The sequence below is a fragment of the Podarcis vaucheri genome, assembly GCF_965113315.1.
Source record: "Podarcis vaucheri genome assembly, chromosome: 13".
NCBI lineage: Eukaryota > Metazoa > Chordata > Lepidosauria > Squamata > Lacertidae > Podarcis > Podarcis vaucheri.
Window position 1 is genome coordinate 5,487,840 of NC_138751.1, and position 25,047 is coordinate 5,512,886.

General features: G+C 48.3%; 1 protein-coding gene across 6 annotated transcripts in view; it reads left to right on the top strand.

Moving 5' to 3' along the window:
- The window catches only part of GUCY2D (guanylate cyclase 2D, retinal), a 51,703-nt gene that overhangs the window by 18,459 nt on the left and 8,197 nt on the right, over positions 1 to 25,047 (top strand). For 5 of the 6 annotated variants that reach the window (XM_082197520.1, XM_082197522.1, XM_082197524.1 and 2 more), the window contains 14 exons: positions 304 to 1,211; positions 5,507 to 5,808; positions 7,437 to 7,791; positions 8,887 to 8,971; positions 9,114 to 9,210; positions 9,585 to 9,677; positions 12,459 to 12,542; positions 18,456 to 18,536; positions 18,726 to 18,902; positions 20,851 to 21,007; positions 21,691 to 21,840; positions 23,106 to 23,254; positions 23,343 to 23,506; positions 24,174 to 24,366. In XM_082197520.1, the coding sequence (XP_082053646.1) occupies positions 494 to 1,211; positions 5,507 to 5,808; positions 7,437 to 7,791; positions 8,887 to 8,971; positions 9,114 to 9,210; positions 9,585 to 9,677; positions 12,459 to 12,542; positions 18,456 to 18,536; positions 18,726 to 18,902; positions 20,851 to 21,007; positions 21,691 to 21,840; positions 23,106 to 23,254; positions 23,343 to 23,506; positions 24,174 to 24,366 (2,805 nt within the window). In that variant the 5' untranslated portion in view covers positions 304 to 493. The remainder of the gene's footprint in view (positions 1 to 303; positions 1,212 to 5,506; positions 5,809 to 7,436; positions 7,792 to 8,886; positions 8,972 to 9,113; positions 9,211 to 9,584; positions 9,678 to 12,458; positions 12,543 to 18,455; positions 18,537 to 18,725; positions 18,903 to 20,850; positions 21,008 to 21,690; positions 21,841 to 23,105; positions 23,255 to 23,342; positions 23,507 to 24,173; positions 24,367 to 25,047) is intronic. The other variant, XM_082197525.1, reaches the window with a different exon arrangement.

Genomic DNA, 25,047 nt, shown 5'->3' on the forward strand with positions numbered 1-25,047 from the left:
TAACCTGGAGTGGTGCTTTTTGTTCGTTTTACACCTGTGAAGATGGTGAGGCAGTTGCTACGGGCAACAAGCTGGCCTTGGGTAACAAGATGGCTGCCCCAAGTGGAGAGGTGTTTGGCTGTTTACCCAACTTTCTTTGGGCTGCGTAACACTACCCAGTCTTAATTTTTTTTTTTTAAAGAAATGAGATTAAAAACATGTAAACCGGGTTGTTTGTGGCAATGCCCACTGATCCCCACAGCTATGCGCAGGGCCTCAGGCATCCTTTTCCCACCATAGCGTGATGTTTTTTCTCTATTCCAGGGTGATTTCTCTTGACTGCGTGCGGTGAATCTTAACCAAGTTGATGGCGGCAAATGGATCCACTCCGACAAAAGACTTCTGGCCCTGGCCCCTGAGGGACTAAAGGATTTGTGAGCTGTGCCTTCTCCCTCTTCTTCCCCTCCCTTCCCCCTTCCCCCACCGCTGCGCCATTCCCGGGCTCTGCGACACCATGATCCTAGCCTGGTTTGGCTTCCACAGATTCCTGCTCCGCCTTTCCAACCACCCCAGGTGGGCCTGCGACAAGGGCCCCCGTCGGCAAGTCCTCCTCTTCTGGCTCTTGTTCCTCTCTTTGCCCTGCCGCGTCCTGCCATCAACCTTCAAGGTGGGCGTGATGGGCCCTTGGACCTGCGACTCCATCTACGCCAGGGCCTACCCTGACGCAGCGGCCAAGCTGGCCGTTGCCCGCATCAACAAGGACCCTACTCTGAACCAGGGCTACTGGTTTGACTATGTCCTCCTCAACGAAGACTGCAAGTCGTCTCAGGCCATGGTTAGCTTTGTCAACTCGGAGCGTTATGCCTCTGGCTTCGTGGGCCCGGTCAACCCAGCCACCTGCGAGGCGGCTGGGCTGCTGGGCAGAGCTTGGAACAAGCCCGTCTTCTCCTGGTCTTGCCTGACTGATGATGCCGAGGTGGAGCGTTTCGGCACCTTTTCCCGGCCGCTGCCCCAGGCCTCCGCCGTCCTCTACACCGTGCTCAAGTACTTCCGCTGGGCCCACGTTGCCGTGATCAGCTCCGGGCAGGACCTCTGGGTAGAAGTAGGGCAAGGCCTGGCGGAGTCGTTGCGCAACTTTGGCCTCCCTGTCACTGTCGTGACCACCATGGAGGACGAACCGAATGGGGCACGGGATGCCCTCCGCCGGGTACAGAGGGCCTATGATGTACGAGGTATGGCTGGGTTGGGGCCACATGTGCTTGCGTGACTCTCAAAGGAAGAGGGTCTAATATTTGGGGGATAATCGTTAGAAAACTTCTAGGTTCTGCTGAGGTTCTTAGTGTGGATAAGGTCAGTTCACGTAGTCACTTTAAATGAGCAGCAACTGTTCTATGAGGTGCAGTCACGTACGTATGACAGGCTTCTCCACCCTTTTAAGAAGTAGCCTGATGGGACAGGAGATGTGCAGGATCACGACCCAACAGCATTTGCCAAGAAAAGCTTCCAAGCTGTTGCCTCATGATAAATTGTGGTTCAACCCAGCTTCAGTGCACAATGGAGGTTAAGAAAGTATTGTTTATCAAGATGAAGTAAGAATGTGGCTTTAGTCCTGTCTGTCTCTGTATAAAAGCAGGTGAACCAGGACATTTGGGTTGAAAATACATACAGAACATTTTTGAAGGGGAAGATTGCACAACACCTACAGTACTTCCTTATCTCTGTCTAGTAGAGACTTCTATTGACCCCCAGGAACTTTCCAGATATAGTTTGTAGCATCCTACGATTGCCCTCCATGAACTGGTCCACATTGGATAATCATGACGTACCCAACATCTGAGTTTGCCAGGTGTGGGTGTGTAGGCTGTATGTCGAGACCCTCTTAACCCCCAAATCCTGCATGTGTTAAAATATAAGCCAGGCTAGCATCCTGTGGAAATGATAGTCTGAGTGATGGTCCATTAAGTAAGCAAAGGAATGCGGTATGTGCAAGACAGCAAAAGGTTTGGGCCCCTTCCCCTAACTAATGGCTAGTTAGAAGGACAAAGGCAGGGAGCTAGGAGTGGTGTGAGCTTAGAAGCAAAGCAGCAAGCTGGAGAGAGAGAGTCTGAGCAATGTTTGATTTCTGTTTGAATCCAAGGCAGGGGCTGTGGGAGAAGCAAGGCCCTCTTGGGGTGTCAATGCTATGAACCCCTCCAGGGTGGGCTCAGGGTATATATGTGTATAAATAAACCATATATCATAAATACACCACAGTTTCCGCTGTGCCTCGCTCCATGTTGGGCAGAAACTGGCGCACCTGTAACAATATACACATTTTGCAGGACCTTTCCCCAATACAATGCTTTCGTATGCTATCTTCACTGATATATGCACAGTTGACCCCAATGCAATGCACTATTGTACACATTTATTGACTGGAGATTGGAATTTGGAGAAATGCAAATGTTGAAGGATGTCTCTTTGTTGCGTATTGTTTCGCAAAGGGTGAATTGTGTAAATTTGCCTTTAAATGTGAACTAGGGTTGCCATGGGTAGGTGGCGCTGTAGTCTAAACCACAGAGCCTAGGGCTTGCCGATCGGAAGGTTGGCGGTTCGAATCCCCGCAACGGGGTAAGGTCCCGTTGTTCGGTCCCTGCTCCTGCCAACCTAGCAGTTCGAAAGCATGTCAAAGTGCAAGTAGATAAATAGGTACTGCTCTGGCAGGAAGGTAAACGCCGTTTCCGTGCACTGCTCTGCTTCACCAGAAGTGGCTTAGTCATGCTGGCCACATGACCTGGAAGCTGTACGCCGGCTCCCTCGGCCAGTAAAGCGAGATGAGCACCGCAACCCCAGAGTCGTCTGCCACTGGACCTAACGGTCAGGGGTACCTTTACCTTTAGGGTTGCCATACGTCCAGAATCTCCAGATCTATCTATCTATTGATCAATCAATCAATCAATCAATCAATCAATGTATCATCTATCTCCAGAATACTGCTTTGCCCCCCCAAAAAACCCCACTCAACAATTTTACCCCCAAAAAACTCAACAACTTTTCTGATCAGATTTTCACTGTTTGAAATATGGCAACCCTGTGTGAACTGAATCAAATTTCTCCCCATCCCTATTCCCCAGCAGCAGCCCCACTGAAAATAACCCCCATATGCTGCTATTAGCCGAAGGGAAAAAAAAGCTTCCCTTAGCCAGTGGTGCCATCAGGGCAGGATTTTAGGGCAGATGTCCAGGGCCCCACTTTGGAGGAATGGACAGGAGGGGCTATGTGCAAACCACCTAAAGAAGGGCGCTCCACAAGACCATTAAGTCCAGAGTCTAAAATTACCATATGGCACCTCTGCCATTAGTGCTACAGTTTAGTAGCACCAATTAAGTAGCGTGGTGGTTGGCACACTATTTCCATCAGTATCATGGCTGGGGAGGGAAAGTGTTAACCTCCCTTCCTGTGCATTGTAGTCAAAACCAAATTGCACACCTAGTAAACATAAACTACGTTATTATTTTTTAAAATGTCTAAACCTCCCTTTATCCAAACTGATCCAATAGTCCGACCCTTTCTAATGGTACCTGCCCCCTTAAAAAATCAGCCGCCTGAGAAGGAATGCCTCACTTTCCTGATGGTAAGACTGCTTGTGGTTCTAAAGCAACCTTTCCCAAACTTGGGTCTCTGGCTGTTTTTAGGACTACAATTCCCATCATCCCTGACCACTGGTCCTGCTAGCTAGCAATGATGGGAATTGTAGTCCCAAAGCAGTTGGAGACCCAAGTTTAGGAAACTGCTCTAAAGCAACCTTCCGCAACCTGGTGTCAGCCCGATGTTTTGGACAACATCTCCCATGGCTGTCCTGGCTGGGGCGGGTGATGGTTTGTAGCCCAAAACATCTGGAAGTCGAAGGCTGCTGTTGCTGTGCAGGGGTGGTGGTCAGACATCACTGCTATGAAGAGTCCTGAAACTAGTAGGTACGTGAGGTGTAAGATACTTATTTCATAATTTTTATACACTACTTGGTTGTGTATAAAAACACACACACACCTCAAAGCGCTTTACAAAAAGATAAAATCAAGAAAAACTTAGAATAGTTTTAAACATACAAAAAGTTAAAATACTAAAACATTAAAATTCACAGTATATCTTCCAGGATTTTTGGGAAATCAGCGTGCATTAAATGTATGTTATGAACGTGGGTTTAGCGTATTAATATTATTATAAAGGTAAAGGGACCCCTGACCATTAGGTCCAGTCGTGACCGACTCCGGGGTTGCGGCGCTCATCTCGCTTTATTGGCCAAGGGAGCTGGCGTACAGCTTCCGGGTCATGTGGCCAGCATGACTAAGCCGCTTCTGGTGAACCAGAGCAGCGCACGGAAACGGCATTTACCTTCCCGCCGGAGCGGTACCTATTTATCTACTTGCACTTTGACGTGCTTTCAAACTGCTAGGTTGGCAGGAGCAGGGACCGAGCAACGGGAGCTCACCCTGTTGCGGGGATTCGAACTGCCGACCTTCTGATTGGCATGTCCTAGGCTCTGTGGTTTAACCTACAGCACCACCTGCGTCCCTTAATATTATTATAATTGTTCTTAAAATGGTCACTTTTTTTGCAAAAAGGAACCCAAAGCAAAAATAAAAACTGCTCCAAAGCTATAGCAAAATAAAATCTAAATGCACTCATATACATCAAAGGCAGTCTAACACATCCAACTGACATCCTAAGGCAGTATTCCCCAACCTTGGGCCTCCAGCTGTTTTTGGACTACAACTCCCATCATCCCTCTCTAGCAAGACCAGTGGTCAAGGATGATGGGAATTGTAGTCCAAAAACAGCTGGAGGCCCAAGGTTGGGGAACACTGTCCTAAGGGACGTCGCAATATCTAAACCTTTCCAGCGTAAAGGGCCCCCAAACTGACAGAATGGAAACATTCTTGCCTTTTGCCTAAAAATAGCCAGTGATGGTGCCAGGCTTCCCTTCCTGGGGAGGGCATTCCATAAGTGGGGAGCTACCACAGAAAGGACCTGTTCTCATGTTGCCTCCCTCTGCATCTCCTCCAGAAGAGGGCACATGGAGAGGGGATAAATGCAGGGTCTGGGTTGGCTCCTATCAGGAGAGGCAGTCCATTTTGCAGAAGGTCACTTTGCACATACACAGAGGCCCTCTTCATCTCACTGCGGTCCCTTGGTGAGCTCTGGACTTTACACTGATTTTCCTCCTAATCCCTAACCCCTGGGTAGGCAGACTAAGGCCCGGGGGCTGGATCTGGCCCAATCGCCTTCTAAATCCGGCCTGCGGACAGTCCGGGAATCAGCTTGTTTTTCCATGAGTAGAATGTGTCCTTTTATTTAAAATGCATCTCTGGGTTATTTGTGGGGCATAGGAATTTGGTCACCCCCCTCCAAAAAAAAGTCCGGCCCCCCATAAGGTCTGAGGGACAGTGGACCGGCCCGCTGCTGAAAACGTTTGCTGACCCTTACCAGGCCTAACCCTTCCCACTGTCTACTCTGCCTGTTTCCTCCTCCTCGTTCCTTTCCTATCCAGTGATCGTCATGTGTATGCACTCTGCCCTGCTGGGTGGGGAGGAACAGCGCCTCCTGCTGGAGAAGGCCGAGGACCTGCGTATGACAGACGGGACCTACGTTTTCATCCCCTACGACGCCCTGACTTACAGCATGCCCTACCAGAAGGAGTCCTACCCTGTGCTGGATGACAGCCTCAAACTCCGCATGGCCTACGACGCGGTGCTCACCATCACCATCGACTCCCCGGAACAGTCCTTCCGGCAGACTTTCAGGGAGGCTCAGGAGAAGAGGGAAATCCCTGGCCACCTGGATGCTGACAAGGTGCATCTGAGGAAAGAGGCAGTGGGTGGTGGTGGGCAGGTACAAAGGATGGCCCCAGCAGGGCCTTGGTCCAGTATACCTGAAGGAGCGTCTCCACCCCCATCGTTCTGCCCAGACACTGAGGTCCAGCTCCGAGGGCCTTCTGGCGGTTCCCTCCCTGCGAGAAGCCAAGTTACAGGGAACCAGGCAGAGGGCCTTCTCGGTGGTGGTGCCTGCCCTGTGGAACGCCCTCCCACCAGATGTCAAAGAGAAAAACAACTACCAGACTTTTAGAAGACATCTGAAGGCAGCCCTGTTTAGGGAAGCTTTTAATGTTTAATAGATTGTTGTATTTTAATATTCTGTTGAAAGCCGCTCAGAGTGGCTGGGGAAACTCAGCCAGATTGGCAGGGTATAAATAATAAATTATTGTTGTTATTATTATTATTACTGTTTGAGGTGCAGGAGAGGCTCAGATTTAGGAGGTACCCTATGCCGTCCAGAGCGCTGTGTGTTCACAACTGCATTCCTTTTTAGATCTGCCTGAATGAAGGGCGTTTTAGCACTGCTGCGGAATACTCTTCCAGCAGAGGTTTGGCAAGCCGCCTCACTTCTGCCCTTCTGATGACTCTTGGATACCTTTTTGTGTGCCTATTCTGCAGCAGGGCTGTTCATTAAAAACTTTTTTTTTTTGAAAATGCCTTCTCCAAAGGTCTTCTTCTTACTGCACTAGGGATTATATAGCTATATCTGAACTTTCATGCATATCAGCTAATATCTTGACCCTGCTCCACTGAACTGAAATTTCAGCCTTCACGACATAGGAAAATGGCCAAGTAAACAGCTATTTTTGTGGAGGAGGTTCAAGATATTAACTGATATGCATGAAAATTCAGATATAGCTATATAATCCCTAGTGTAGTTAGATAAGACCTTTGGAGCAGGCATTTTTTTTAAAAAAAGTTTTTTATGAACCACCCTATTCTGCAGTTTAAACTTTTAAGATGAGCCAGTCATTTTTACGATGATTGTGCTTTGTTTTTAGAAGTATTACACCCCCTTTCTAAATCTGGTTGCACACTGACCTGATATTTGGCATGAGAGGGCAGTCTGTAATTGTAAGTAAGTAAGTAAGTAAGTAAGTAAGTAAGTAAGTAAGTAATAATGCAGCACAGAATTCAGCACCCACAAAACTATTTAGGGTCCCTCCAGACATCATTCTGTTGCATGTCCATGCTGATTTGTGGTCATGAAGCTATTGGAGCAATCCTACACGATCCCACTTTCAGAACTGTTTGCACCTGCAAATGTTTTGGGGTGCTCATTCATACAACTACTTTTCTTACCAGTGCATATCCCGTAACTTCCTGCTGAAATCCCACAACTTTTTGTGCCCCCAATGTTCTGGTTTGTTTGTTTTTTTGTTCTGCTTTCGTTGCGCTATGGCTCTTCTGGACAGCAATAGTGTGGCAGCACTGCAGAGCAATGAACAGAGTAGGACAGCACAGAGGTGCCTTCACTCTTGTAAGGCGAGCAAAACAAATGAGGGGAATCAAGAAAACAGAAACAAATGTTATCCATTAGCACCATTTATTCAGGCTGCAGAATTTGAGAACCTGGTCCTAACTCTTGCTTGCTTCTCTTTAAAGGCACACCCCCTGTTTGGTACTATCTTTAACTCCATCTACTTCCTGGCCAAGGCAGTGGAGAGTACTCGGAAGTCCGGCAAGTGGGTGATGGGCTCCACCATTGCAGAGCACGCCAAGGACTTTGAGCTGGAAGGCTTCAGCCAGCCAGTGTCAGCCGATGAATACGGAGATGCCGTGCTCCCCTATATCATATTGGACACAAATGGGAAGGGCAATCGCCTTTGGCCCACCTACAGTGTGAACGTCGCTGCCCGAACTCTGCGCTACGTTGGGCACACAATCCATTGGCCTCACAGTTCCAGTCCAGACACGGACTCCATCTGCTGGTTTGACTCAGTCACCATCTGCAGTGGGGGTGAGTGCTGAAGTGAGCTGCCTCGATGTGCAAGGATGGAGAGGGAGAGGAAGGATGGAGAGGAATTTGGTTTGCATTTAAAAGGCCAACTTCCCTAATGCGCACTTTCCAAAACAATACGAGAACTGAGACTCGGCCATCCTTTTTGAAATTTGCTCTTCCCTGAATTTCACGGTGCAGTCCTCCACCCCAGTAATGTGTACAAAAATGCATATGCTAGGGTAAAGTGTGCATATGTTACTGAAAATAACATAGAAAATTTCATTATATTATGGAAAATCGCTTTGCAAAAATGTGTATATAAGGGGAAATTGCACACAAAGTTAATTTCTGTGGGTCTATTCTAAATTATATTTTGTTGAATACCATCTATTATTATATTGTAAAAACAGTGCGAAACAAATTTTACATGACCCCAGTTCTGGTCATGAAGGGAAATTACCAATACTAATACTAAGCTGTGAAGGCCCAAGTGAAAAGAATTGAAAGCCTAAGATTGTAGGTGCCTGTCTTATTTTGAGAGGAAGTCAGCTCCATACTGAAGGCCCTGTTCTATCCTAGCCATCCATCCATCCATCCATCCATCCATCCATCCATCCATCCCACCAGCTTCAAATATACCATCCAGTTGATTGATCAACAATCTCACATACGCTAGCTATGTGTCCTGCCAGCCCACCTCATATACTCCACTCGCAGACCCTCCAACTGGGACACACATCTTTTGGCACCACACTCCTGCATGAATCACATGACCCATGTGAAATCGCAGCCCCCAAGGACGTGCTTTTTGGGGGGTGAGATCACGGCACCCACAATGGCGCTTTAGGAAGGTGAGAAAGGAGCTGTTGATTTTATAGGCTTTGGTGTCTTATGGTAAAGTCATGCAGGGAAGAGAAGACAAGGAAAGTCTGGGGAGAAGGCAAAAGGCATCTCTGTCAGGATTTGTAATACTACAGTGGGTGGGTGGAGATATTTTGCATGGAACTCCCCACATGTGACTAGGAGGAGATGTTGATGGAGCTGGAAATAACCTCTCAAGCCTGTTTCCTGGAAGTGGTCGCCAGTGGTAACACTCTTCTCCTTCTCCTTCAGGGGTGAATGCTGGTTTTATCCTCCTCATATTCCTCCTGGCTATCTGCTTGATGGTGGGTGGAGCTGCCCTTGCTTTCCATCTCAGGTGAGTTACGCAAACACCCCTGGTGACTAGGTCTGCTGGACAGCTGACATTTTGGATTTCGGGACCTCCCCATGCTGCGTGCTTTATCTTTACGAACGGCCATTTTTTATTTCTGCTCTGCTCGTGTTGTTGATTCCCACAGGCGGCAGTTTCAGCATGCCCAGCTAATGAAGGGGCCCGACAAGATTGTCCTCACCATGGATGACTTGACCTTCATCCATACCCAGAACAGCAAGAAGGTGAGGAGTTTTCTCTCTGTGGGAGGGACCATTGAGGAGACTAAGGGGAGGCTGGCAAGATGGAGCGCTGCTAAGTCAGAGAGGGATCAAAACAGGCAATGTAAGTAATAGTAATACTCAAGGTTTCTACGATGGTTGCTTCATGCAACTGAAATAAAGGACAGTGCACAGAAAGGACTGCTGTCTTTGGTTATGTAGGAACAGATTCTCGGCTTCAGACGTTGGATGGGTATGATGGTCGGGCCAGAGCTGTTTGAGAACGCAGATGGCTGCGGTATTGGCCAAGGGTCATTACTGTATGATAAAGGTCCAAGTTAAGAATAAGAAAGCTGTTCCTTAGTTCATGGTTCTCCTCCCCTCTTCATCCCCCCCAGAAAATGGACGACAGTCGAAAGAGTATGTCGGACATGAAAAGCCTCAAGAGTGTGGCGGCAAATGCAGAAAACAGCAACATGGCTGTGGTTGAGGTAAAAGCATGTCCCCTCCTCCACAGTTCCCAGTCCTGCACCCTCCCTCTTTCCCAGTTACTAGTGGGTGGGCCAGGAGAAGCCTCTGGTGCAAAGCCATTTCCTCAGGAGGCGCAGATGGTGTTCTTGCCAGCAGCCTTTCCTGGGGCAGTGCCAGCACTGATATCATCATTGCGGATGGGTGGAGGCTGGAAAGAATGCGCTAAAATCGGGTGGCGGGTTTTGATGGTGACGCCAAGCCATCTCCTTTCCACTTATTCTAAACAGTTCTATTCCACAAACATCCTTTTTCATTGGGCTCAGTTTGTCGCACTGCTGAATCTCCCTTCACCTTTATATAATGGTGTTTTGTTTTGAAATATATCCTCCCAGGGTCCTTGCCATTTTACACTTTCCAGCCATTGCCCACTTCCTGTCATGACGGGTGCCATTTTGAGAGGCTGAGGCTGCTTCCTGATTGGCTGCTTCCTTCCACAATCCAATCATTGCTCTTCCGTTGTACACTACAAGCGGAATTGCAACTGACTTTTCCTCCACCACCTGGAATATTGTGCCTTTTCTTTGTCTTATTCCCATTATGCCCTGTCCACACGGTAGGCGTGTCATTTGAAGCTCAGAACACACTCAGTATGACCCTTGTGGTGGGAGACATTTTATAACCCCCATCTGCCCCCCCCAACTGCTCTTTTAATTAGTTCTGAAGGGCTTTTCTGGCTATAATTTTTAACTTAAATTATTGAACAATTACAGCTGACATGAAATTGATGTGCTTTGAAAATGTAACATGACTGTTGCTCTCAACTGCATTACTTCTTACGAGAAGTTTTACACTGTGCTGATATTTGTCAAAATGAAATACTTATTTTTAATATAGCATCATGGGGGGGGGGTTGTAGCACTGTACTAGTCTTTTTATTTTAAGAAAAACATAGCTAGAAAAGCATTTCGGCACTAATTAAAAGATAGAGTTCAAAAACAAACAAGGATTTAATAATGTTGCCCATTGCAAAAGGCTGAGGTATGGTAGGTTCACTTGCCTGATTAATGCCCATGACAAAACCCCACCTTTCTTTTTTAAGTCAGAAAAGTAGTGTGAAAAGTATGAATGCCTCTTTTGAAAGAAAGAAAGAAAAGGAGGCCTTCCTGAGGTCACAGAAGAGACAGGAGAACCACGGGCAAAACCCAGGACGCCATAGGAAGCTGGCTATAGTGAGAAAGACGCCATTGCAGATAGAATCTGGACCTTTGCCCATGCAAAGCAGATGCTCCACCCCTCAGCTGCGGCATAGTGTGGATGCCCTGTAAAAAGAAAGTGAGCGAAGCACAGCAACCCCACCTTCAGTGACTGGTGAGGGGCAGTTGGCTGCCACTGGCTCAGCAGTAGAGGGCTGGAGGGGCTTTCAGGGAGCATGCCCAGGTCCATCCCTCTGTGAAGGGTGACCTTGCTGATTCCTGCAGCTCCCGCCACTGATCTCAGCGTGGCTCTGCTTGCCAGCACTGCTCCCTGCTCCCTGGAAACCTTGCTTGCTCCCCCGTCCCCCAATTCATCACCTTTTCCTGCACCGTATTGGTCAGGAAGTGATGTGTGGCTGGGCATCCTCTCCTTCCCGCCTCAGTACTCAACCACACTTATTGGGCTCATGATTGGGATGTTACAGAGGCTAGGGTTGCGACCCCTCTGGTCATGGCAGGGAGGCTGTTGCTAGGAAACCAGGAAGCCGTGGCAACAGGCCCTTCTCTAGAAGCAGTTCTTTCCCTGTTGGCCATAATCCAGCCCTGGGGTCTGCGGTGCTGTGCCCCAAGTCCATGCTAATTCCTGTAAAGGTCATATTCACAGCATGTGAACTAAAGCACTAGGATACCACTTTAAGCAGACATGGTTCTCCCACTGCAAAGAATTCTGGGAGATGCTGAGAGTTGTCCGGAGAATGCTTTTCCTCCCACAGAGTCATAGCTGTCAACGTTTCCCTTTTTTTTAAAGGGAAATTCCCTTATTCCGAATAGGATTCCTCACAAGAAAAGGAAAATGTTGACAGCTCTGCACAGAGTTACCATTCCCAGAGTTCCCCAAGAAGAGGGGCTGATTGCTAAACCATTCTGGGAATGGTTAACAAACTACAACTCCCAGAATTCTTTGGGGGAGGCCATGACTGTTTCAAGTGGTACCACGGTGCTTTAAATACCTGGTGTGAATGTGGCTTAAGTGAACACAGCTGAGAGGCTATGCCTCCCCTCTCCCCACAATCTCTCTGGGGTGGTAGCACTGCCTCACACAAGGATCCTTAAGTCTCCTCTGACACCAGTGTATTTTTGTGCAAAATCTTTAACGATCCTTGTGAGCCTAGCCATGGCACCGTCACTATGTGCTCGCCACTGTAAGTGCCCCCATCTTCTCCAGCTCACTTCTGCCTCCCCCAGCCCCACAGCTCTACTCACCTGGTTCCCATCCTACAGTTTGCTGAGAGAGTTCAGTGTTTAATCCCTAAAGAGGGGTTTGAATCCGCAGCATGTCTGTCTGAGAAGCCCATTGCTCCAATCTCCAGCATTGCTTGTTGGAGGGTGAGGCAGGTTGTCACAGAAATGTACTTAGCACATGCTCAGAGGCACCCTCGTAATGATGAGCTCCCATTGATCAGGCCCAGCTGAGAGAGAGAGAGTTGAGGGAGCACCCTACCCCAGTTCATACACCTTCTGGGTTTTGCCCTCCCTTTCTGCCCCCACCCCCTTCCACCCACCACCAGCATCATTTATTTTTGACCGCCTGCTTCCTGCTATCCTTAGGGCGAGGACAAGTCAAAATTCGCCAGCCAAGTCCCCTTGCTCCTCCTTTTGTTTAACAGCCAAGGCGTAATAGCCGCGGTCCAGGTAAGTCCCGTTTGGCAAAAGGCCCTTTTAAGTTGTGCCTTTTTGCCAGTCTGCTCTGCCTTTCAGTTTGGTTTTTACACCCTTCCCTCACCCCCAAAAGGTTTGATGCTCCTTGTCTTTCACTTGACCTTTTCAGCTCTCGTGCATTTTGTTGTGTTAGGGGTTTTTTCCCTCCTCTCAAAAATGAGAGGAGGAAAAAAGTTGGCTATGGCACTTGTTACTTCATTCCCCACCCCACTCCTTACTTGCAGGCCATCCTTCCTCCTCTGGGGAGAAGGCATTGGCAAGGATTGAAATGGGAGGTAGAAAACAGGTTCAGATTGGTGGTTTGCTGTAAAAATGTGTGTGTGTGTTTGTGTGTGTGTGTGTGTGTGTGTGTGTGTGTGTGATTATAGACGAAGTGCTTAATTTACAAATTAAGCTCAACTATAGATGCATCCTCTGATCAGGTAACCTCTTCAGTCCAACTCCACGTAGCATCTTTCTCTGCTGTGGGCGGGGCCAAGACATCTTGGCACCTGATGTGAACCACAAAATGGTGCCCCCTCCCTCCCAAGGAAGAAGGGGTAGGTGAAGATTCACATCAGTAACAAGGGGCTAGACCCTTCAAGTGTCCCTGTTTTCCAGGGACAGTCCTGGATTTACAGAAGTCGTCCCAGTTTCTGATTTGATCCTAGAAAGACCCGCTTTTCCTTAGGATGTCCCTGTTATCATCGGAGAAATGTTGGAGGGTGTAGAGTTATGCAACCTTCAAGCCGAGGAGATAAGTAATTATACAACCTTTAGAAAGCGTCTGAAGGCAGCCCTCTATAGGGAAGTTGTTTTAACGTGTGGTGCTTTTTATAATATGTTGGAAGCTGTCCAGAGTAGCTGGAGAAACCCAAGCAGATGGGTGGGGTACAAGTAATAAAATTATTCGCATTATTATGAAATAGGATGTCCTTATTTCCACTGGGGAAATGTTGGAGGGTATGAGATCCACATCGGGATCTGCTGCCCCTGTGGATCCTGCCGCCTGAGGGGATCACTTCACCCCCTCATGGGTGGGCTGGCCTTGGCTCTGGAATACAGGCCCAAACCTACAACCTATGACCAGCATAGATGATTCCATTCTTAACAGTGCTGTCACACCCTTTAAAGCAATCTTAGCTAACTAATCAAATAAGTTGTAACCGACTGATTAAATCTGCACACGCTTGCAAATGTGTGCAGATTTAATCAGTACGCTACAACTTACTTGATTAGTCTGCTATCCTTCATCTTATTACATATACTGGTCTCAACAGGCATGCTATTAAAAGAGGAATTCCCTCCAGGTGTAAATTGAAAGTTGTGTGTGGTAGGGAAGATACCTCCTCTGCCATCTGCACTTCTTAAATTTATATTTTTATATTGAAACATCCAACCTATAAAAAGGAAGTGTTGCCTTAATCATAGCTGCCTTTTCACTTGATTAAACAATTTCATCTAAGATTAGTAAATGCAACTTAAATGTTGCCGCCCCAATTCTTAGGGATATTTTCAGGGATGGAATATATTGCTTAATTTAAATTACTGGTGACTGCTTCTGAACATAGAAATCATACAGTACCTAAGATATTTTCCCCTGGTGTGCAGAGGACACTTCTGTGTGTGTGTGTGTGTGTGTGTGTGTGTGCGCGCGCAAAAGAGTTGTGAAATTTGTAATCGAAAGGGAGTGTGCAGGTGATAGGAGACAAACTTGCCCCTACCCTGTCTTTCCTCCTAGCCCAGTTCACTGCCAGTAATCTGGGCAGGTAAATTCCATAGGGAGGTTTTGATGTAAAAACCAGACTGCCCCCCCCCCCACTGCCCAGTCTTTGCTTCATACAAGAACGGCTATGGAAGCAGACACCTTCTGTTCTTTAGCACACAGGAGCCCTAAACAAGCTTTTTGTTTGTTTCCGGCTTTGCAGGATGGCTGGCTACATCCTAATCCCATGAGTGCTTCAAAAGCCTTCTCCTGCCCGCCCCCCCTTTTCTGCAAATTTTCCTGCCTCGTTTTGCAAATTACCTTGTAGCAAAATTGGTTCCTAGAGAAGTGCACAACTGTTAGTGCGCCAACTCAGTGTTATTTTGCTGGTTTACCTAGAAGACCTTTTTGGTGTCCTCAGAATGGTTATTGTGGAGGTTTGCTTAGAAATAAAAGGAAGGAAAGACTACTGAAAATCACAAGAAATGCTACATTTTTTGTATAAAAGAAGTTGGTTATGGGGAATAATTATTAATCCCATTCCTGAATTATTTTGTTGTAAGATTTTTAGACGGTGGAGAAAATAATATTGTTGAACTGAATACTGGAAGACTTTAGAGGGGGATTACCCTTGAGTGTGGCGAATCCAAATGGCTTCCAGCTCCCATTTCTGCCTCTGTGACCTGAGAATCTTGCTTTGGGAAACCAAATATCTTGGCAGGATCACACAATGCATGCTGGCTTGGCAAACTTCTATCCTGAGGAGGGGCAGGGCAGTGGCGTAGCGTGGGGGGTGCAGGGGGGGCCGGCCGCACCGGGCGCAACATCTGGGGGTCAGGGTTAGGGGGCACAAATCCACGGGTTAGGGGGCGCAAATTACTTGCCTTGCCCCGGGTGCTGACAACCCACGCTACGCCACTGGGGCAGGGCAAGGTAGTGGCAAGGTATTTTGATTAGTACTAAAACATATGCCATAGCGACCTTAGAAGCTGATAAACAAACTTTCTTTTTAAATCCTCCCTTTTTTTGTTCCCTGGGAGATGGGAAAGGGTGGTGCGATGATTGCCTTGTGCTAAATTCACAGGTTGGGAGGTCAAGTGTCTCACGTGATATAGTTCACAGATTAGACAAGTTGGACTGTGTGCATATTACCTGCTTAAAATGTGGCTAGGCCATATATATATATATCAAGTTCAGAGCAAAGCTGGTTTAAGGTAAAATGTATAAAAATGCAGTATTTCATAAGAAATGGCTGGATGTTACCATTATTATTATTATTATTTAGTTGATTTGCTCACACAAATGACTTAAAGATATTTACAAACACAGTAGAAGGACTTAAACCAATTGCAGTAAACGCAATCAATTAAAACATAAAGGAAATCAAGCCAAATGCATTTATGCAAATAAAAGACAGGTCTAGCAGATCCTGACCTGCCAAATTTTGAGGATAGGTGTGGATTTCCTGTTTGCACGGCTTCCCAAACCAGCAGTGGAATTGCTGTGGATGCAGAGTAAATGGGAGCATGTGCACAGACTTGTTCACTGTGGGACTCCCTCCTGGCCTCCACAGAACAGGGAGTAGGATGGCTCCTGTATCTTTGCCTTGTGAAGGGAGTGTAAGACTGCATCCTGTGGGCTCCCAGCACTGATTTGGGAAGTGGTGGACACAAAACGTTAGCCGCGATCCATATACTGTATTTTTCGCTCTATAAGACGCACCAGAACACAAGACGCACCTAGTTTTTGGAGGAGGAAAACAAGAAAAGAAATATTCTGAATCTCAGAAGCCAGAACAGCAAGAGGGATCGCTGCGCAGTGAAAGCAGCAATCCCTCTTGCTGTTCTGGCTTCCGGGATAGCTGCGCAGCCTGCATTCGCTCCATAAGACGCACACACATTTCCCCTTACTTTTTAGGAGGGAAAAAGTGAGTCTTATAGAGCAAAAAAATACAGTATATTCCATCATTTCTTATGAAATACTGTGTTTTGATAGATTTCCCTGCAAACTAACTTCAGTCTGAATTGAGGAAAAGAACGATGTAGCTGCATTTTAATGTATACACAGTCAAAGAGAGAAGAGGGAGTGGAGCCACGTGCAAATGCAGCCCTGCCTCCACTCATGCCTCTGCCTTCCTCTCCACTGTGCCATTAAGGGGGAGACTGCGGTGATCGGGGCCGTACTCCTTCCCCCTGTGTGTGTCCTGCTCCATGTATCTGGGGTGTGGTTCCTGTGAGGCAGGAAGGGAGCATAAGTGGTTGGCCAGCAGTGGCAAGGGTTGGCGTGCCTGTCTCTTGCCAAAAGAGAGTGTGCAGGGAAATCCTGCCCACCTGCTATTTCCGCAGGTGAGCAGGGAAGGAAGACTGTCGAAGCCATGTAGTTCAGGTAAGACACAGTGGCAAAGGGGCGAGGGGATGGGAGGAGGCAGCTTTAGCAGTTGCACATGGTACTGGCCACCCACAAGCTGGCGCCATCCATTTGTTTTGGATTACAAGCCCACACCAGTTTAGGGAAGTCTGATGCAGAAGGACAAGTCTTGCTGAAGAATAAGCAGGCATGGCTTGTGCCAGAGGTTAAGTCTTGCCTCAGCAACCTTTTTTTGAATTGAGTTGTAGTCCAAAACATCTGAAGGGCACTAGATTGCCAAAGGCTGCATTGCAGCAAGCGTCTTCCACTTCCCATACCCTCCCTGGCTCACCTGTGCAAGGTGCCCTGTCCTGGTCTTCCCGAGGGTTGTAGGAGAAGTTTTAGCAACATGCTTCAGATCACACGTGTTCTTGGGATGCAAGTCCTCCCCACTTTTTGCACAAAGTGCCCCTTTCCTTATAGCCCCCTGCCCCAGAGTTCCCTCCTGTGAGCACTAAGCATGCACAACATGAGCTAGAAAGATGAAGCCCCATGCTACACTCCCTGCCATGTGAATTATGGTCTCCCTGTGTGGGGATTACAGTGGTGCCCCGCAAGACGAATGCCTCGCAAGACGGAAAACCCGCTAGACGAAAGAGTTTTCCGTTTTTGAGTTGCTTCGCAGGACGAATTTCCCTATGGGCTTGCTTCGCAAGACGAAAATGTCTTGCGAGTCTTGAGATTTCCCCCCGCTTCCCCCCCTTTTTCTAAGCCGCTAAGCCGCTAATAGCCTTTTAGCAGCTAAGCCGATAAGCCTTTAATAGCCGCTAAACCGCTAATAGCGCTAATCCGCTAAGCCGCTAATAGGGTTGCTTCGCAAGACGAAAAAACCGCTAGACGAAGAGACTTGCGGAACAGATTAATTTCGTCTTGCGAGGCACCACTGTATATCCTGGCAGTGTTGTGCTGACATTGGGTATTGGAGTTACACCATACGTTCTGCTGTGGCAATGTAGTCCTTGTAGTCAATGACACAGGGCTAGTTTTTATTCCCCTCCACCCCTGGTTGCAGTAAAAGGGGAGGAAATTATTTGCATCAGGTCCTGGGTGGAACACAGCAAAATTCCACCATTGGCCAGGTTACAGCCATAGGGAATTGAAGGCGTACTGGATACAGTCTATGTTTTCTTACCCCCATGGTGACCACACCCCACCTATCACTCCATCCCATTTTGGCCATTCCACCGCCAGCATATTGGTGTATCTGTCACAACAGTAGCCTGTCTGGCATTCCGCTACTGGATCTGGCATTCCACCAAAAGCCAGTGAATCAGCATCACTCCAGTACAGGATTGCACCTTAAAAGGCCTGGAGAAATAAAAGTGAACCTCTCCAGGGAGGGCATTCCATACCACCCAAAATGTCCTGTCTACCATACCCACCTACTGCACCTCACCTGATGTGGGGCACTTTGAGAAAGGTGCCCGAAGATGATCTTGTGGGAGGGAGGCTGTACCCTGGTAGTCTCAGTCTGTGAAGAATCTGAGAGCATAAGATAACTGCTTTGCAGTTACTTTGCAAGACCCCTTTGCCCTGCTGTTTTCTTTCTCTCGGGGGTTAAGAGGTCCCTGTTAGCTTGGCTGGGTCAATTTGCCTTTCCTGGTCTCTCTGGGGTTGTGTTCTGTTCATTCCTTGCTTCACTCTCCACTCCTCTTGCTTAAATGCATATATATTTACCTCTTTCCCCTTCCTTCTGTGAGCCTTTCAGGCTGTGGGGAGGGTTTTTGTCTTCCTTCTTTCAGATGCATTATCTTAAGAGGGTGAACATTCATGCCCTCCCTTGTCTTCCTTCCCAGGGTGACTGGGTGTGGCTGAAGAAATTCCCAGGCGAAAAGCACACTGAAATCAAACCTGCCACCAAAACAGCATTCTTAAAGGTTAGTGCTCTTGCGCTACCCTCTGTGGCCACTGGGGGTCCCTGCTGCTTCAGTCGGTGAGTGCAATTCCCAACCTGACCACTAGGACTATGCACAGCGCCCTCTACTGGACGGTCCTCCAGCAGCCCCTATCCTCCGGGGGCTCCCTCCTCTCATCCCTCCCTTCTTGTTACTTCCCCTCGCCTTCAGCTCCGGGACCTGCGACATGAAAATGTCAACCTTTTCCTGGGCTTCTTCCACGACTGTGGGATCTTTGCCGTGGTCTCAGAGCACTGCACACGTGGCAGCCTTGAGGATCTAATCAATAACGAGGACATGAAGCTGGACTGGATGTTCAAGTCGTCCTTGCTGCTAGACCTGATTAAGGTGCTTGAGGGAGAGGGATCTAGCGATCTGGTTTTGGGGATCTGGGTGGGTAGGTAATGCCAGGCTGGAAACTTGGCATGAAGGGGATTTACCCATCCTAGGAAGAGGAGCAGGACATCTCTGATGGGAACAGGAAAGGACACTGAAGAGTAGGTGGGTTCCCACAAGACAAGACACAGTGATAACAGCAAGAACCACATGACTGGGAAACAGGGGCAAAGCAACTGCTTATATACATTCCTGAAAACCTGAGCCACTCCCCCTCCCAACGTGATTGGCTGTCTAAACTTCCACGCTGCGAATCACGACTCAGAGTTCAAGGGCCAATGGCAGAGGCCCAAATCCTGAAATGTTCTGTGATTGGACATCATGTATCGAATCAGAACACAGGAGCTCAGAATCCTTAGTCCAGGCTCAAGCTCAGGCAAACACAGACCACTGAATACATAACAGAAACCACAGCACTGGCGGAGGAAGAGGAGTGGGGGGGGGAGGGCACCGCCCCCGGCAGCACGATCCCGGCAGGGTGCCAACTCGGCTGGCCTCCCCCACTGGGCGCCCCGCCCCTGCAGGCGGCGCGCCTCGCCGCCAGGATGCATGCCAGCCCCAACCCCGCCTGCTTTCCGCCTCTCTGGTGCCGGAGCATGAAGCTCCGCTACTGAACCACGGAGTCCTGCTGGATCAGACCACAGTTCCTTTTTGGCCAGCATCTTTCTTCTTGCTGTGGCAAGTCAGGTGCCTCTGGGAAAGTCCACAAGCAGGGTTGCAGGCAGTGACATTCCCATCCAGTAACTGAACCTGGGACCTTATACAAGCCAAACAGATACTCTACTGCTGACCTGTGTCTCTTCCCCAATCCATCTGGATTTTGCAGTATCCAGGGGTCTTGCTTGCCTAACAGAGAAGACAGAGGTGTTCTATAGAACAAGGGGGTATAAACACAAGGGAAACTTGTTGGCAGAATCATATTGGAGAATCCACCACAGGTGGGCGGGCGGGCAGTGTAATAAGAATATTTTTGTGGGTTTTCCAGCTTACGCAGTTCAGCAGGCTGGACACTGCTGCCCAAACCTCCTGGTCTATTTGTCAAAAACATCTGGATTGGCTTAGACCAGTGTTCACAACCAGGTGCACTCCAGTTGTTTTACAGCTCCCATCAGCCCCAGAAAGCCTAGCAGCTTATCTACATTTCCCTTTTCCCTACCACTTTTCCCCGGGGAAACATACCATTTATCGCTGAATTGGAACAAATGGCAATAGGGTTTTCTAGGGGATAGCAGGAAAAAGGCAAATCTGCTCAGACCTGTGCCTAGAAAGCATGGGGCAAGCGGGAAATTGCTTGGATAATAATAATAATAATAATAATAATAATAATAATAATAATAATAAAATTTATTTATACCCCACCCATCTGGCTGGGTTTCCCCAGCCACTCTGGGTGGCTTTGAACAGAATATTAAAATACAATAGTCTATTAAACATTAAAAGCTTCCCTAAACAGGGCTGCCTTCAGATGTCTTCTAAAAGCTTGGTAGTTATTTTTCTCTTTGACATCTGGTGGGAGGGAGTTCCACAGGCTGGGTGCCACCACCGAGAAGGCCTTCTGCCTGGTTCCCTGTAACTTGGCTTCTTGCAGCGAAGGAACTGCCAGAAGGCCCTCGGTGCTGGACCTCAGTGTCCAGGCAGAACGATGGGGACGGAGACGCTCCTTCAGGTCTACTGGACCCATGTTTTTTAGGCATGGCAAGCAGAAATGTGGACGAGCTGTAGGGATTTCAGTCCAAAACATCTGGAAGGCAACAGGTTGGCAAAGGCTGGCTTCAAAGATGTCCTGGCAGCAGGAGGGAGGAAGGAGAGATATGGGTGCTGCTATTCTTGGAAGGAGATCCAAGCAATAGAGCAGAGCTGTGAGCAGACTCTTCACCCCTTTCTTCCCTCTGCTCTCCAGGGGATGAAATACCTCCACCATCATGACTTCCCACACGGGCGGCTGAAGTCTCGGAACTGCGTGGTGGATGGCCGCTTTGTCCTCAAGGTCACCGACCATGGCTACAACGAGCTGTTGGAGGCCCAGAAGATCCCACGAGAGACACCGAGCCCAGAGGGTTAGCAGGGGAAGTTGGGACCTGGGAAGGGGAAGGGAGATGGGCTAATGCAAAGTCTGGGGTATGTTGCAGAGAGCTTTGCTAAGCAGGGAAGGTGTCGTTGCTGCTCCCTGCTTTGAAATGCTTTTTAAAAGCAGTGACATATATTGCTCTACTGGCTGGCACAGTTTTTCCACGGAATCGTTCAATATAGATTAGAGATCAGCGGCAAACAGCCCTCTGGGATTTTGCCAGCCCGTCAACCAGAAATATAGATAGCAGCAAAGATTGCAGCCACCTCTGCATTTTCTACGTTATGAAAGGAGGCTGAATCTCAGGTGTCTGCAGAGAAACAGTGCCCAAACATTTCAAGTTGCACTCTTTTTTCACAGCAATTTTAACAGGGACTTTAGAAGCAGGTTTTTAGCAAGGGGCTGCAGAACTCAGATACACACATCCACTGTGTTTCAAGCAGCCAGTGGCTGAATAAGAGAGGAATGAGGAAGTCTCCATCGCTGGCCTTGGAGGAGGCTGCAGGTTTTGCTCCCCTTGTTAGATTTGGAGAGGGAACCCATAATAAAGGGGGCAGACCGATGGAGCTATAGAGAATGCCTGCAGATGCAGGGAATGAGAGGCAGAGAAGGCATGATGGAGGAGGGGATGCCTCAAAGTGCTTGATTTTTGTTTCCCATGCCCCCTTCTAGACCGGTTATGGACGGCGCCTGAGCTACTGCGAGACCCATCCCAGGAGCGGAAAGGCTCTTTCCGGGGAGATGTCTTCAGTATCTCCATAATTATGCAGGAAGTCATATGCCGTGCTGCCCCCTATTGCATGCTGGACATGACCCCTGAAGGTATATAAAGGGCAGGGATTGGTGGTGACAGACTAGCTCCCATCCCCAACCTTTCCTTGTCTGTATGACTATTTTTGAGCCTGGGGCCTTCTATATGCCAAGCAGAGGCTCTGCTCCTGAACAACGGGCCCATCCCATGTAACATGCCATTGTTGTTGTTGAGTCGTCTAGTCGTGTCCGACTCTTCATGGCCCCATGGACCAGAGCACACCAGGCACTCCTGTCTTCCACTGCCTCCCGCAGTTTGGTCAAACTCATGCTGGTAGCTTCGAGAACACTGTCCAACCATCTCGTCCTCTGTCATCCCCTTCTCCTTGTGCCCTCCATCTTTCCCAACATCAGGGTCTTTTCCAGAGAGTCTTCTCTTCTCATGAGGTGGCCAAAGTCTTGGAGCCTCAGATTCAGGATCTGTCCTTCCAGTGAGCACTCAGGGCTGATTTCCTTCAGAATGGAGAGGTTTGATCTTCTTGCAGTCTATGGGACTCTCAAGAGTCTCCTCCAGCACCAGAATTCAAAAGCATCCATTCTTCGGAGATCAGCCTTCTTTATGGTCCAGCTCTCACTTCCATACATCACGACTGGGAAAATCATAGCTTTAACTATGGCTTTAACTATGGCATTACCACATTGCTTTTCCATGGCAAACTTTGTCTGGTGTGAATTGGAGGGTCACTCTGGAGTTGGTCATGCTGGAATGACAAATATGGAAAAGTTAGAACCATAGAGCTAAACTTCCTGCAATGCAGGAATCGCAACTAAAGCATCCATTACAGATGCCATCCAACCTCTGCTTAAAAACCTCCAAGGAAGAAGAGTCCATTCCACTGTTGAACCGCTCTTACTGTCAGAAAGTTCTTCCTAATGTTTAGTCGTAATCTCCTTTCTTGTAACTTGAAGCCATTGGTTTGAGTCCTACCCTCCAGGGCAGGAGAAAGCAAACTTGCTCCATATTCCATGGGGCAGCTCTTAAGATATTTGAGGATGGCTATCACATTGGTTTGGTTTGGAGAGTTGAGCAGGGTTGCTGTGGTGGGTAGGTGAGTTAACGCGCTGGCCCCGAGTCAAGTGGAGCAGAAACATGGCGGGAGTTAAGGAAGGGTGCAGGGTGGCTGGTCTTGATTACATGCAGAGGACAGGCCCTGTTGTAGGGTTTGGTTGCTGAAACACAGAGTGCTGTGTGAAGCAGGTAGTTTATGCAGTGATTGCAGAGTGGAGAGGAGTTGGCCTGCCCAGGACAGAAGCGAATTGTTTTCCTTGTCCGACAGAGATCATCAAGAAAGTAGAAAAGCCGCCCCCACTCTGCCGGCCCTCTGTTTCGGTAGACCAAGCCCCGATGGAATGCATTCAGCTGATGAAGCAGTGCTGGAGCGAGCAGCCTGAGAAAAGGCCAAACATCAACCAGATTTTTGACCAGGTGAGTGGGCCTCCCTAGTAGCTATTTGCCAGGATCCCAGAGGGTAGGGAGATTGCTTCCTAATGCCCCTTCCGTCCCTCTCCTGCAGTTCAAGAGCATCAACAAAGGTCGGAAGACAAACATCATTGACTCCATGCTACGGATGTTGGAGCAGTACTCCAGCAACTTGGAGGACTTGATCCGGGAGCGAACGGAAGAGCTGGAGGTTGAGAAGCAAAAGACAGACAAGTTGTTAACACAGATGTTGCCCCCGTGAGTCTGTGGAAATTATGTGCGGAGCTTAAGTGGGGCAACCAGAGCATGTCCTGATGGCCTGACATTCCTAGAAATGAGGGAATTGCCTGTTCACCTGTGCATGTAAGAGGTCTCCAAGTGGGTTGTGTCAGGTACAGGAAATGCCCGAAACTTCTACAGAAGACATTTCTGCTCTCTTCCTGTTGAGGCTCAGTCCGTTTCCTGTCTCAGCTCAGTGCAACAACCTGTTTGGAGTCTCTCTCCTTCAATCTGTTCTCTTACACCCTAGCTATTATTTCATCTCCTCCTTTATTTCAGGGGGCGGCGGCGTTTTTTTGCCCTCATTTATTTTCTCCAACCGCTCTTTCTCTGTTTTTCTTTTAACGCGTAAAACAAAAAACGCTCAGCTTTTCTCAAAGTTTCCCATCTTTTTTTTATTGCTCCCCTTTTCTGAGCTCCCTTATGAGCCATGAAGCAAGGATTTTTCTTGCTGCCCCTTCCTTGCTTTGCTGGGATTAATATGTTCTGTCAGCAGTGAGAATTGCTAAGCTTGGGTTAGAATTTGGAGAGAAATTGGGGGAAGCTGTTTTTTTAAAATATTGTTAATTGCAATTACAGGCACCCTTAAGTGCTTTCTGATTCTCCAAAGGAGACTGGCTGACATTTCTGCTTGTCACCCCTTCAGTTCAGTAGCAGAGGCCCTGAAGACTGGCGCTCCAGTGGAACCAGAGTATTTTGAAGAGGTGACCTTGTACTTCAGTGACATTGTGGGCTTCACCACCATCTCAGCCATGAGTGAGCCCATTGAGGTGGTCGACCTTCTGAATGACCTTTACACCCTCTTCGATGCCATCATCGGCTCCCATGATGTCTACAAGGTACAGACCTGTCGGCTCTGTCAGCCACCTTTACTGAGGGCAGGAGGCAGAGAAAGGCTGGGGCTTGGAGGATCCAAGGGATGTGAAAGAAAAGAAGATAGGACGACACGGGTGCTTAGTGTTGCCAAGCGAAACTCATATTGGCTGGGAAGTGGCTGGGCCTTGAGTTAGTTGGAGAGGAGGATGATTCTAGGGCTCCTGAACGGCTTCCTAGTGATAATCAGGAGGGCGATGTTCTTCAGGGTCCATTTCCTAGGTCTCCCTGGCCCTCTGGCAACTGGGGGAGCCTCTTTCATCATGGACTCAACTCCTACTAGGCTCCTGTCCTGGATATGGGACAGGATCTTAGCCTGAGTGGAGAATGTGCTAGATCAGTGTTCCCCAACCTTGGGCCTCCAGCTGTTTTTGGACTACAACTCCCACAATCCCTAGCTAGCAAGACCAGTGGTCAGGGATGATGGGAACTGTAGTCCAAAAACAGCTGGAGGCCCAAGGTTGGGGAACACTGTGCTAGATATAGACATGTCCAGAGATAAACAGGTCACATATTGCTAGTAAAAATTTAGGATCCAGGAAGTGAAGTCAGGTCAATCAAAGGTCAGTCAACTCAGATGATAGATGCAGGTCTGATAAAACAGAGGTCAACATCCTTAAAGGCTAAGTAGCACCCTGGAGAGCTCC